At 45.6% G+C, this 15,309-nt stretch overlaps 1 protein-coding gene across 1 annotated transcript in view; it reads left to right on the top strand.

Moving 5' to 3' along the window:
- The first annotated feature begins 2,540 nt into the window (after nucleotides 1–2,540).
- LOC126521382 (uncharacterized) overlaps nucleotides 2,541–15,309 on the top strand; it is a 33,264-nt gene continuing 20,495 nt past the window's right edge. The window contains exons 1-3 of the mRNA XM_050170072.3: nucleotides 2,541–3,158; nucleotides 8,652–8,829; nucleotides 13,548–13,703. Of these exons, the coding sequence (XP_050026029.1) occupies nucleotides 3,149–3,158; nucleotides 8,652–8,829; nucleotides 13,548–13,703 (344 nt within the window). The 5' untranslated portion in view covers nucleotides 2,541–3,148. The remainder of the gene's footprint in view (nucleotides 3,159–8,651; nucleotides 8,830–13,547; nucleotides 13,704–15,309) is intronic.

Here is a 15,309-nt window from a genome sequence, read left to right as displayed (position 1 = left end):
TTTAGCCATCGACGTAATGGGAGCTTTTGACAACGTCACTCACGAAGCTATCCTCTGCAACCTCGAAGACCTGGGCTGCGGTTCTCGGACATACGACTATGTCAGGAATTTCCTCGCGGGCCGCACGGCCACAGTTGGAATATACAACCTGCGCAGCGACAGCTTCCGACTACCGAGCAAAGGCACCCCGCAGGGTTCGGTCATATGGCCGTTGCTCTTCAACGTCGCAATGATCAAACTACCCAGCCTCCTCGACGCTATACCACACGTAAGACACGCTTTCTATGCAGATGATATCACGTTATGGACAAGGGCCTCAAACACTGAAACACAAGAAACACGCCTACAGGAAGCAGTAGATACCATCGAGAGCTACTTGCACAAATGCGGCCTCCGCTGTGCTCCCGAGAAGTCCGAACACCTCGTCCTCAAGTCAAAAACGAGAGGCAGACTACCCGGCTACGATGAACCCGACCCTAACGTCACCCTCAATGGAACGCCCATTCCAAAAGTGGAAACCCTATGAGTTCTAGGGCTACACATACACAAAGACGGATCCGGGGCGGATACCCTCCCGCTACTACAGCGAACGCTATCACAGCTCACGCATCTCGTCAGGAGAGTTGCAAGCCATAGAAGCGGACTTAAAGAACAAGACATGCTACGCGTGATGCAAGCACTCCTCCCCAGTCGAATAACATAAGGCACGCCCTACCTCGCGCTGAAGAATGTAGAGGTAGAAAAAATTAACATTCAAATACGGAAAGCCATCAAAATCGCCCTGGGCCTACCATCTACGGCTTCGACTACGAGACTTCTCAAGATGGGCGTACACAACACCTGGCAAGAACTAGCTGAAGCTCACAAAGCCAGTCAATCAGAACGACTGAAGCTCACGCCCACCGGAAGATCAGTGTTGCAACGGCTGAGCTACGGTGAAACCTTTATAGCCACCACGGACCGAAAAGAAAGAATTCCTTCAAACCTCCGCGAATCCCTGTGCATAGCCCCAATTCCACGCAACATGCACCCCACGTACCACAAGGAAAGAAGACAAGCCCGAGTGGATGTTTTACGACGAAGACACAGGCAAGATCCGGACGCCAGATACACCGACGCAGCCAAATACCCGCAAAGAAATGCTTACGCCCTGAGCGTCGTAGATTCTCAGGGTAGAGAGCTAGCGTCTGCCACAGTCCGTGCACAAAACCCCGAGACTGCAGAAGAGACGGCGATCGCCCTAGCAACTACCACGTGCATGGACGCAGCTGTCATGTTCTCCGATTCTCAAGCAGCCGTCAGAAACTACGCTAAGGGTCGCGTGTCGACAGAAGCACTGAAGATATTGAAGCACCGCAGTACTCCGATCCCCTACACCTGCGTGACATGGGTTCCTGGGCACGAGGGGCTAGAGGGGAACGAAGCGGCACATGCCGCGGCCCGAGGTCACACCTGCCGGGCCAACCCTTCCTACTCTCGAGACGCCCGGTCTGCGTCAGCGGAGGCAGAGACCGTACCCATCACGTACTCAAGGATCCTTTAACATCACAGGCTGGAACGCAGGGTGTATCCACCACCTCACTCAAAGCTCAACAAAGAAGAAAGCACTACACTCAGAAGACTGCAAAGTAATACTTACATCCACGGAATCATCATGCATAGACTGTACCCAACGCTACAAGGATACCACTGCCCAATGTGCGGCGTACCGGACACCTTAGCGCACCTGATCATCGAATGTCCATGGCATCTAGACAAAGACGCATTGCCTTCACCGAGAGACTGTTGCAACGCCAGACAAAGCGAAGACCTCATAGAAACGTGGGAGGCCAAGCTCGTCTCCGAGGACCTGGAACAACAACGACGTCGCCAGGGCCAAGGAGGCAGCGAAAGCCAGAGGGTTCCTGGAATGAGGAGACCTCCCACCGAGAGTAGAACCGGGGCTTACCCCGGAATACTGTTTCCAAAATAAAAGTTTATTCCTCCTCCTCCTCCTGAGAGTGGGGACAAGTTTAGCACTCTAGCTCGTATGCTCTGGCAGTGTCCTGCTTTACGGGATACGACACTCACCAGCGAACAGGACTAGGACGAGGCCATCTCAAGTACCGAACTCAACATCCAGTCCACGGCCGTCCAGAGGGCCCGTGAAAGAGCGGAGAGGCTTGGCCTCCCGATTCCGACATGGGAGCAGCCAGCGGCGAGCCGGGGCCCCCAACGGGTCTCTGCCGGCTGGTTCCTCAGGACATCAATAAAGTTCTTTGTCTGTCAGTCTGTCTGTCCTCAGAGTCTATTGATCTTGAAAATGGCGCCTATTGATAACTAATCTACTGAAAATGGATATCCAAGTGATGGGAGGTATAAGATATTGCATAGAATAAAGCGATTTTGCATCAAATTTGGCAGCTGAGTTTTTGCACACGCAGATTTGTTGACGGACACAAAAAAATTCACGAAACACTAACCATAAATATCTTCGCTGTAAAAAAGACAAAATAGAGATATAGAATCAACATATAGTCATTGAATCATTTAAACGGCCATGCACGTCGACTTTGTCTTCATTTTATCTATGTACATATAAATCCACAACGTCGTATATAGCTGCGCATGAATTAGTAGCTCCGCCAGTAGAAGTTATCGGATAAGCGTGAAGACAGACGTAGTTTTGCAAGGGTGCAGTTCCGGCACGTTCCACCTCGACATTGAAACCTATAGCTATCAGCACGAAGCATGAAGTAGGGAATTTCAGGTGAACGAGAGCAAAGCCGACGATCGTTTTTTTTTTTTTCATATCCTCGTGCCTTATCCCCCACAGTAGATTTATGCCATTGTGCAGGCGAGCATCATCATCAATGATGCGAGAACAATGCCCGATCGAACAACCTCGCGGTAGTGGCGGTAACAGGGACAGCAGCAAAAGCGAGTCGAGATAACGGTCGGCGTTCACGGTCGGACTATTTGCTCGGTCCTCTTCAGGAGTGCATCCAGTTATCGACCGCTTCGCGGAGCAGATCGGAATCTCCGTTTGTTGTATATATAACGGCACTGGCTTCTCAACGGCCAGCAGACTGCTGGTGCCTGACAGCTCGATCGGGAATCTCGTTTCTCTCTTATCTGGGCAGCCCTGTCGCTCTCACTGGAAGTCGCCATGAACCAAGGTAATTGGTCGACAACCTCTTCGTCCCTCTTCTGTGTAGCCTTTACAGTTTGCTTCAGGAATCCACCGGTCAGCTATCGGCCGGTTGTCGATAATGCGAACAAGTTTGGCGCCTGTCTTTTGCGGAAACTGAATCCAACCTTACAGGTTTTTTAATCATTCCTTTTCTTTCTTTTTCTTTCTTTTTCTTGCGGTCCCGATTTTATTTGAACCTCACACTGCACAAAGATATAAGCTGGTAGCGTTGGGTAAACATATAAATCACGCTGGCCCCGGTAGTAAAATGAAAAAAAATAGAAGAGAGTAGGACGTACGTTTAGATTTGCACAGTATATATATATATATATATATATATATATATATATATATATAACGGGTCACTGGTTGTCCAGCAACTTTCTTTTATTTTTTTCATGTTTCTTCGACTTCACGCACATACGAGACCTTAGGACGCCAAAATAAACAAAAAATTGTTGCATATGACGGATATATCCATCCTTATCTTCGTGAACCGGGTTGAATGAAGGGACAGCACTTTGTTCGGTGGCTATGCGTTTCCAAGATCAGACATCACGTGGCTCTACGTCTTTTTCTTGCACGGTATTGTTTTCGCCTAAGTAATAAAACTGCAATATTTTTTTAAGATATTGTAGTTTGCGTTGCGCTCACGATAAGCAGGCATGGCCGCATACAGGGCCTTCAAAATTAAACTAAAGGTAACTTCAATGAAAACGATACGGTAGCTGCGCAAAATCTGCTTTTACGGGCAGTTTATGCACATTGGCATATTATGCATATGTTTATATCGGAAGCGTTAAAACAATCCCACGTGAAAAGAAATTCCCTTTGGTTCTCCTGAGGCGCTTCTGTCCCCGATATATTTATCATCGAATTTTGCACTCAGTTAATTTCGCATTCAAGGGCGCTTAAGGAAATTTTCGAATAAAATAGGAATATTCGAAAAAAAAAAAGAACTGGTGTCGAATATCGCGAGGAGTACTCACCGACAGGGTTTTTCTTCCGCTCGGGTGCTGTCCTTTCTCGAACGTAGTGTTCTTTTTGTATTATTATTATTATTATTATTATTATTATTATTATTATTATTATTATTATTATTATTATTATTATTATTTATTGTTGGCTCCTGTCGAGTTTGGCTGAAGAATCTTCGATGATCTTGCACGAGAATAATTTAAACAGCTTAATTGTAAACAGAGGCACTGGATGTTACACTGCGGGTAGTCAACAAACAAAGAAAGCTAATACAAAAATGAAAGCGGCTGAGCCGGCTGAGCAAAGACCTCGGGGCAAACCGCCGCAGCAATAGAGAACTCGGGAAACTGTCCGCTGTCTCTGAAGTATCTAACAGCTGTACCTATATAAGGCGGTTCGGGGGGAATGTGGTAAAGTCGAAGCCTTCTGCAGCCCTTTCGGGGGCACGGCTCAGCCAGCTCAGCGCCAACGGAGAAGAGGAAGGGGGAAAGGGGGTAGAAATAGGACAGGCAGGACAGGGAGGAAGAGAGATCGCAGGGAGACAGCAGGCCGGTTGGCAAGAGCCCGGGAAGGGGTCGTCCGGTAGATTCGGCATTTGATGGCAAGCATCAGGTGGACAGGTTGAGCCGCCTCCATGGCGAGCAGCTGGGCGATGCAGTATGGCTAACGTGTTCGCTTGGGGAAGACACGACGAGGCAGGAGAAACCCCGTCGAGTCCAGGAATTCGATAAGGCTACGAAGAGCAGGACCCTGCGTTCGGCACGGGTGGCCCTCTTATCGGGTCGGAAGGCCCAGTTGCCGGAACTCCTGAAGGAGCAGGCTGCGTTGTTGCCCGTGTGCTGAGCACGCGAGAAGCAGGTGTTCCAGGGTTTCGGTGTCGCCGCAGTAAGCACAAGTCGGAGACTCAACCCATCGTATAGCGCCGAGCCGCGCAGTCCATCGACAGCCAACACGCATGCGCAGCATTCTCTCCCGGGACATGTCCCTATCGGTATAACAGGCTTGGAGGTGCCGCTGCCTGGTGCAGTCGGCCGCTGTGAGGGCGGGAGATAGAGGCGTGGCTATATTTCGGCAGGGCACCTGCTTCCTCGTTGCCTGGTGTCCCGCGGTACATGCGCGGGGTGCAGGAGCACCCCGCCTCTTGCAATGCAGCCAGCCGGACCGACAGGAGAGCAACCCCCGCGCAATAGCTCTCCCTGTGGTCGCTGCTGGCCGAGGAGCGCCACATTGGAATCGCAAAAGATCGCCACTGGGGTCTCGGGCTGTTTCTCCGCGAGGCGGTCGGCGGCAAAGTGGAGGGCCGGCAGTGTGTTCAATGGGGCTGGTTGGTTCAGCTATAGATAACTCTCCGGCGGCTGAGCTCGCGTATGCGGTAGACGGCACAAAGAGGTAGCCGCGCATGCAACTGTCACCGACCCCCTGTCGGGATGATGCAGCCATTCGCAAACACGCGTGCGGATGTCCTCCGAGGTTCTCATGCAACAGAGGCACGTGCTACCGTCTGCTGAAGGGCGCAGACTTTTTGGAAATCTCAGTTCTCTAGCTGCTCCGCCGCGCACGTTCGCACGCCCAACACCATGGGACCAGTGTGCACCCTCACACCAAAACTTACACAGGCGATGGGCGCTGTTCGAACCGCCCGCCTGGGCTTGCGCCCTGGCCCAAATATTTCCCGTCTCTATTTGCCGCTTGCGGAGTGCTGCACGACTTATGGTGGCACAGCGTTTTTACAGCGAAGATGTTTATGGCTAGCTTCTGGCGGATCTCGTCTCCGTGGACACAGACCAACAATTTTTCGTACGTGGGCCGATAGCGAAGATAGTGCAGTGCCGGGCCGACCCGCGGTGGAGGCGAAGCAGGCGTTAAGCACTCCCCATACGTGGGCTGATCCCGAAGATGGGGCAATGCCGGACCGACAAGCGGCGGAGGTGCAGTTCGCCATTAAGAGGCCCACATTCACAGCTTCGCTGGTCATCCTTCTTCACAGAGTGGAATGGGCATTGAATTTTTTCCTCCGCGCAGCTCCCTCTTCGCCGGAACGCGTCTCGCCACCGTTACTCCAAAGCACACTGCGTAGGACAGCAGCACACCATCTAAAGGCAACATATCTACAAAAAGATGGTCGAGCGCGCATTTCAATTGAACAAAAAGAATGCATAAATGACGTTAGCTAAGACTATAACGTTCATGACAATCTTTCACCGACCACGTTTCTGCCTCTGTAATGGGAAAAAGGGACGCGGAGAGGAAGTGTTAAAATACTCACGCTGTCATAACAAATCAGTGTTACGTATGCGCGCATATATAGTATGAATGCTGTTTTCTGAGAATTAAAGAGTTCCTTAAGTACACATCATCGCCTCTTTTGTCTTTTCTCTCGTTCTATTCCTGCGTCAATTTTTTTATCGCTAGTTCCAATGTCTCAATTTTCATACATAGGATGACATTGATTATTATTATTATTATTATTATTATTATTATTATTATTATTATTATTATTATTATTATTATTATTATTATTATTATTATTATATACAAGCACTACGCCATTAGGGCATTCTGTATCTGCGTCGGCTTTTCTTCCGAAAATTTTGAAGGGTGATCTGGAAGAAATTATTTTCAGTTTCCGTCCTAACAAGCCCACTGGATATGATGGAATTTCTTTACACACCATCAGAAGGAATTTCAATGCGCTGTCAGATATTATCCTGCATATACTGAATGGTTTTTTGGAAGGCGACGAAATTCCAGAATGCTTAAAAACTGCAGTTATTGTACCACTACATAAGTCAGGGAAGAAAGATAGTATTGAAAACTATCGGCCAATTTCTATATTGCCGATTATTGCTCAGGTCTTAGAAAAATTTCTTTTCCTCACTATGTCTTCATTTCTTAACAAATTTTCTATCCTGACCGATCGACAGTTTGGCTTTGTTTCCGGGCGTGGTACTGTGGCACTGCTTGAGGAATTTTCAGATGAACTGTTCTCGGCATTTGATCAGAATCTTTTCACATGTGCGCTATTTTTAGATGTAGCGAAAGCGTTTGACACCCTGAATCATCAAATCTTGTTAAGTAAACTGCATTTTTGGGGATTTCGTGGGCCTTTCTACAAAGTTCTCGAAAATTACTTGAGCAACAGATTTCAGGTGGTCTCTACCGATGATAAGGGCATATTTAGTTCTAAGCTGTCGGTAAAAGCTGGAGTTCCTCAGGGGTCCATTTTGTCGCCATTGTTGTTTAATATCTTTGTTAACGACTTCCCTTTGGCAATTTCGAAATGTTCAGTATTCCAGTATGCTGACGACACTGTATTATTAGCGAAACACCTTTCTTATAAAACATCCACTGAAATGTTACAAAATGACGTGTACAAGGCAATGCTTTGGTTCTCTAATAATGGAATTGTTGTAAATACCCAAAAAACAAAACTGGTTTGTTTTCGCTCCCCACTTAAGACTACTGTTATTAACATGCCTCTCTATTTGCATGAGTCAGACTGTGTTCATTGTAAATGTGCGCCTATTCCATACGTGGATTGTGTGAAATATCTCGGAATCTATTTCGATAGTAATTTATCGTGGCAACATCACTTATCACTTATTTGTTCTAAACTGAGGTCAGTAGCCTGGCTGTTATTTAATATCAAAAGTATTGCACCCTTGTCTGTAAAAAAGATTATAGCACAGGCACTAGGTTACAGTGTGTTGAGGTATGGCATTACAGTCTTTGGCTTTTGTTCAGATCGTTGGAGATGCAGGGTCGACCGGATTATAAAAAACATTCTTAAAAATGTTGCGTACAATTCCCCAATAGTAACATCTGCAAACATCTTCCGTGAACTTGGGCTACCAAACTTCCGTTCATTACTTATAGAAACAGTTGTCGTTAAACATTTCTGGAATTCCGCTTTCAAACAAAAACGTGCCGCCGCAAGGGAGCTTAGAAAACATGTCCGTTATGTAGTTCCGCGGTCAGCCACAAGGTATGGCGCGGCCAGACGCCGCGCTTATGTGCCTGACATATTTAACAAATTACCCGAAGAAATATTTAACGCGACATCAAAAAGCACGCTCAAACACTTCTTAAAGCAGCTATAGTAAAATTACCCTCTTGTACATTTTTTTTTTTTTTGCATCGCAATATTTACCTCTTCAACTTTTGTTATATGTAGATAACCAAATGTTATCTTGTTCTTTTCAAATTTTTTGCCTTTCATTTTTTTTTTCATTTTTTTTATTCATCTCATCAATTTATGTATATATATATATTTTTTTTGCTTTGTCTATTACATTCATAGGCACGGTCCTACAAGCCAACTGAGGCTTAGACCGGCCTGCTTGTGTTATTTTGTATATTTTGTGGCAATAAATATTATTATTATTATTATTATTATTATTATTATTATTATTATTATTATTATTATTATTATTATTATTATTATTACGTATCATTGGGACACTGCGGCGGCATGTTCGTGCCTCTATACTCGGGTGCTCAGATGGCGGCGACGTTCGCGACACGATGCTCCGCTACTGGGAGCACTTCGATCCGAGCCTCGAGAGCATGATGCTGGACGCCCGTGCGCAGCTGCTCAACGTAGAGGAAAGCGCCGAGATCCTGTCGCACCTGCCCGACATCTCGGGAAAGGACGTGCTCGAGCTGGGCTCCGGAATCGGGTAAGTATAGAAGAAAAAAGAAAAAAACATTCGGTAAATCCATCGAAGCGTTCTCGTTGTACTTCGCGAAGACGCAGTATAGTATACGGGCGTCACACCATGACTTTGGCACAGCAAAAACAAACAAGCGCAATGAGCACAAGTATGTATATGGGCTACGGGTTCGCCGAAAAAGCTGAATGCATTTGAAATTCAGAAGCACAAACTCAAATTGACGGATTCACTGGAAAGCTCGCAATGTCAAGTTTAGACTAGAGTATTCAATTTCAAAATTAAATTCTGCGGTCTTACGTGCGAAAACTAAGATCTGATTACGAGGCACGATTGCGATTACGAGGATACCGGAATTATTTTGGCCACATGGGGTTCTCTTAGATGTAAGTACACGACAGATTTTGCATTTCGCCCCCATCGATATGCGGCCACCGCTGTAGAAATCTAATTCGCGGCTTTGAGCTTAGCAGCGCGAGACAAAGCACACCGAGCTATAGCGAGGCGAGTCAACCATAATTTCAAGGAGAAAATCGGCTTTATCGCGGTATCTCTGGACGGTATAATTTTGTGTGGTGCAGCGCGAATCGGGACAGAGGACACATACGCTGCACCATGCACACCGTCTCATGGAAAACCAACTAGCCCAAACCATCACCCTTCTAAGTACAATATTGCTCAGTACAGTATACGCCGCGAAAACAGCTCAAAATTGAAACGAAAGCCAACGCGCTCTTTTCACGCACACGCACGCAGGCACAGTGGACTGCACAGCACAATAACCAAAGTGGAGTGGCGCCTGGATCACGATATTTTATTGCCATAGCAATTATATGGACACTCCAGGCGCATTTTTGCTGTTGCCGTCGTGTTCCGCATAAAGCCCAAGGGTGATAACACCGTTGTCGTGCGCCGTATTGCTGCATGTGCGAGTGAAAGCGTGCGAGGGTGAGCCGACGATCGCGCCTCTATCTCGCGCGCGGAGGAAGCTTCGCGTCTGCTGTGTTCTCGCCACTCAGTGTGCGATTGAAGCGATGGACAGCACGAAGGTCTCTTAGCTCGCTGCTGCTGCCGCGTTTCCTCACGCGCACTTTTTGACAGCGAGTGTCCACAGTCGTTGAGTGTGATGTGTACATGTCTACCTGTGCGCGCTGAGACCATGCTTGTTAATTAAGTTAGTAAGCGAGTGTTTAACAAGTTTATACGACCCATTAACTACTATCGTTACTTCGCATGGTGGTCTGCTAATTTCCTATCGAAATCGATGCGTCGCCTTTCGGGCGAAATTACGACTTTTTATTTATGTAATACTACCAGCCGCCTTCTGGCAGCCAAAGCGGGGAGGGGTCACAAAACATTAAAACAAAATAAAAGAACGAAGCAACTGACAACGTTCGTCAAACAAAATGGTAGAAGGGAGGAGAAGAATGTCGCTTGTGGGCGCTGGCCGAGGCAACGGGAGCCTCGTATGCCGGGATGGTAGCTTGCCTGCTCGTACAATTGTTTTTGACATTTGATTTGCATCTATCTCGGTCGCTGCTAAACCCGTTTTGAAAATCCTTGCAGCGAAATTAACCATCCCTGAAAAGTTCTTTACAACTTCTAGTGTGTAAGCAAGCTTTCCGACGCGGTTTAAAGAGGGGCCATTAAAAAGATAAAGCTGGGCTGGACGGAGCACGACTCTCGTAGAAAGTTCAGTATCTCTTACTGCCCTAAATCTTGCGTGCACAAGATAACTCCTCTGTGTCTTTCATACTTAGATTAGCCAAGGTACACATTACTGCTAGCAACATAGAAATGCTTAGCAGAACTGACATTTTGACTGGTTGGTAAAGCTTCGTCTTGGACGTCAGCAGTACACACAATTATTGTCCAGTGGCGTCAGGGGTTCCTCAGAGTTTCGCGCTCGGGCCCCTTCTTTTCCTCATTTACATCAACGGTGTCCCCAGATCAGTTCTCTCTAATATAATATTATTTGATGATGACTTTACAGGAAAATTACTAACTTATCTGATGCCTGCATATTACAATCTGATCTCAATGACATTTCTCGTTGGTGCGACACTTGGCAAATGAAACTTAACACTAATAAGTGCAAATCAATGAGAATAACATGATCTGCTATCGATTCTAGTCCCAAATCTTATATTATTAATGGTTCCCTTCTAACTACGGTGACTTCGTACAAGTACGTATGCATTCACATCACTAATGATCTTTCGTGGAACGTGCATGTCGAATACATTATTAATAACGCCAGTCGCATGCTTGGTTTCCCTCGCAGGAAATTTTCCAAAGCCCCGGAATCCTTAAAATTGCTACTATACAAGACCTTAGTCCGATCCAAGGTAGAATATGCCTCATCTGTCTGGGACCCCTAACTAAATAACTAATCACGTCCCTGGAATCACTTCAAAACCCTTCTGAACGCTTCATTCTCTCCAACTATTCGCGCCATTCTAATGTTTGACAGATGAAAAAGAAAGTGAACTTTAGATCTTCCTGACCTTTCTGCACGACGCCGCCAAGCCCGACTATGCGTATTTCACGAAATTTCTTACTTCAATCAAAACTTGGAAGAACTTCTGCTCACCGCCCCTCATTAAGTATCATCGCGTGTTGACCATCATCTCAAAGTTCGGGTGCCGAATTGCCGTACTAAACGTTATTAGGAAAAATTAATAATTAAGTGTATCTGCTCTTATATGTGTACTTTGCTATGTTTGCTCATATACATATTCTATGTTTGTTCACGCTACCACTCCTCTCCGTAACACCTAACGACCTTGAGAGCATCTGATTAAATAAATAAATAAATAAATAAATAAATAAATAAATAAATAAATAAATAAATAAATAAATAAATATTACGAAGGACAGAAATACTGAACACGATAATACGTCTCGTTCTCTGCAAGTTGCAAGTGTTTATTTGAAAGCGAGCATTCGTATATGAACCCCCACAAGCAAAACCCGTTTGACAGAAAAAAGGATCTAGTTCTCATACAATGTCATGCACTAATATCAGTCAGGAATTTAATGAAAACACATATGCCCTTGCTTTTCACTCAGCCGATGAGCCATTTGCTGACGTGACATAACGAGCGGTTCTTTCTTACGTCGAATACGTTTTATAGTCGTTCTTCTTTTTCCGGGGAGAGGCACGCCTGCGAATATTTTCAGGCGATTAGTTTATGCCGGGTACATGCGTATTCCCCTTTCCCTCTTCAGGGCCCCCGGGCTTGAGGCGCCTTGGGACAACAAGAGAGCTTTCGGGCCTATAGTCAATACACTTAAACTAAACAATGCACGACTTCTCTTTTTGTTCACATTTCTCGACTTCTGTTTTCTTTATTTTCTTGTGCAGAGCATGCTGTCGCGCTTCGTTTGGTGTCACGTCAGATGTTTTCACGGTTGTCTTAATGGCGATTGTGAAACGGCAGATATCCTTTATGATCAAGTTCGCCATCCTTACAATCGTCCGACTGTACAAGAAACAAGAAAAAGGGAGAGGGCGTGGCTGCCATTGTTCCATGCATCACGCCACCTCGGCAGGTATGGTTGTTGTAACAGGCAGCTCCGACGAATCGTGCTGCCCTGTCGTGCTGATAGCTCAACCTGGCTCCTTCTCCTCCTTCGTTGTAATTGCACAAGTGACATGAAAGGAAGAACTGTATAGCTCTGATTAGAAAAGGAAAGAAGAAAATGCCAACTTGGCGGTTTGGACATACTCCTTGGCAGGCAACCTAAAAGTACGAATCTTGCGGGTTTTGACCCGCGTACAGTTAGTTGATCATGAAAAAATGGAATCCTTCAACCAATCAATAAAAGATCAATCAATCCATGCAACAGGCCGAAGGCGGGCACGAAAATTCATTTGTCGATTGATGGTTCAGTCGATTGTGAGTTCACTGCGAACAGAACAATGTAATATAATTAAATACTAGTAAAAAAAATACAGGCGCTATAAGGCAGATCAAGTTGTAAAACAAATGGAAGTCCGACAGTCGCGCAGTTACTCCCATATTTCACGCTTGTAAACCGAGCCGTATCCGGCAAAGACCTGTATGAATACGCGGCATATTTTGTTTATTTATTTATTTTATTCAAAATATCCCTAAATGCCCTCTGGAAGAGGGTATTACATGGGGCGGGAAGGGGGCACGCGAACATACTTTTATAACAATTTGTTAGAAAAACGCAACAAAAGCGACAATATATGTATGTTAATTCGGTTAGTAAACGAATGTTTCCAAGTTGATACGGCCAATAAAACTACCATCCTTACTTCGTATAGCTGTCTACTAATTTGCTATCGTAATCGATGCTTCGTCTTTCGGGCGAAACTGCGACTTTCTTCAATGTTGATTGATTGTGCTCGTTCGCTCGGTTACGGTGGACGCCGACGCTCAACGCAGAGACGGGCGCCTAAGAGCTGCGCTCTGAACAATACATTTATTTTGACGTTTTTGCCGAGGACCGGCCTTGATCCTTGATTAAGACGAAAACATAGATATTATCCTAGTCTCCTTTTCACGCTGTTGGTAATAGTATGTCCAAATAACTGTTCTGCTTTTCAACCTCGACTTATGAGCTTTGCACATTGTTTGGGCCATTGGAGAAGTCTGCAGCTGTCGCGGTAAATGAGTTCAGAGGTGCATTAATCGGAAGTCTGCTCATTTTTAATTTCCATTCGAAGTCCTAATGAAGACACAACACATATGCAGTCGCTTCACCAGCAAGTTGGCCGCCCTGGCACGTCACGTGACGGCCGTAGACTTCATGCCTGCGTATGTGGAGTCGAACCGGCAGAGGAACGGGCACCTAGGCAATGTCTCGTTCGTCCAGCTTGACGTCATGAAACTTGACCTACCGGCTCAGAGGTAAGTCCAGCTGCATCAAGGCGCGTCTGAATTGTCCTGTTGCAACTTAATGTTTACTACATGTGATGCAGTTGAACTGTCCGTGCGTTGACACTGCTCACAGCGTGCTCAATGTTCGCCTTTGAAGTACTTCGTATACAGAGGATGCAGGAATAACTCAAATAAGCCAAATGCGCCTTTCACATAAAATACGTAATTCTCTCGCCAACTGCTGGACAGATTTGAATGAAGTAAGTTTGTCACACAAAGTTAAGCTTTTCCGACTATGAATTAGCAGCAGGTTTTCTAGTTCAGTCACTAATCGTTTACGAAATATAAATGAAAATCAAAAAAAGAAAGAAAGAATCTTAAAGGAAGAACTGTGCACCAAGCTTGGAGCTCTAACTTTGCCATGAATGCGGATATCACAGTACAGGGAATCAGATCAACTAGGACGTCCAAAGTGTACAAAATTTCTATATTACGCCATATCTCGGGAATATACCAAAAATTTGGTAGCATGAAATGTTTTGAACTCAGATCGACGAGTCAACTATTTCCCGTAAACCGTGAACTAATGCATTTTGTTTGTGCACTTTCTCGTCTGATAACGCAGCATATCTTTCTTTTTCTGATGAAAGCACAATCGCTGTTCACATTAATTCCAAACGAAAATCGGAAAATCAAATGAAAATGTTTAGCCACAAAGGAACTTCCGTGCAATTAAACGCCTCTCTGCTTGAAGAAACTTCTAGAGAGTTAAAGAAATCGGTCTTATAAGTTGAAGGTCTACTGAAGTGAAACGTAAAATCTACGTGCCTACCGAACTTCTACACAAGGATGACGCGATTGTTCGTTGACTTATGCAGTTCGGTCTTGCGATAACAATAAATTGAACTGATGGGCTCGATTTTTAGTAACAACTACATGAAGGCAACAAACACGCAGCGAAGCCAAGGAGATATAGAGAGGGAAACACGTTTGTTTTCTCCAGGCGGGGAGACTAGTGGGGAGACTGGTGGAGTTGTACAGATCAAGAGTCTTATGTGGTCCACAAGAAGGCTGCGCCATATAAGCTTTCAGGGGAGCTATTTATTCGCTCCAGCAGTGGAGTCAGATTATAAAGGCAATAAACACGTCCTGTAGCGTATGCTGAATGTGGGAGCGACTCCGCAGATGACGCTCTGTGTTGAGCTAGCCTTGCCAGTGAGAGCAGCAGGGACCCGATTCCGGGAAGGTTTTGCATGTGATATATAATGTGCGTCGTGACATGAAGCCAAGGTAAACATAACAGAAATAACTGTTATTTAGCTGCGTAATCAACAACACACGATGGTTAGATTTACGATAAGCTTAATATTAGTAATACAGGAAAGGGGTAACGAAAGTGGAAGGAAAGACAACTTTGCCTAAGGTGGAGGGTGAACCCACAACATCTGCGTGACACGTGTAATTCGCTACCAATTAAGCTACGGCGACAGCTCTCGCTTTGTTCCCTTTCTTCTGCATACACGTACATGTATTTATAACCAAGCCGTGGAAGTGTTAGCCAGTGCCACTCATGGTCATTGAGGTGGATGTGTGATACCCATTAAAACAGTTCATTTTCCTTATGATTTATTTGGCG

This window comes from Dermacentor andersoni, chromosome 6 (assembly GCF_023375885.2).
Source record: "Dermacentor andersoni chromosome 6, qqDerAnde1_hic_scaffold, whole genome shotgun sequence".
Taxonomy (NCBI): domain Eukaryota; kingdom Metazoa; phylum Arthropoda; class Arachnida; order Ixodida; family Ixodidae; genus Dermacentor; species Dermacentor andersoni.
Note: the sequence above shows the minus strand (reverse complement) of the source record. Positions and strands in the feature narration are given on the sequence as shown.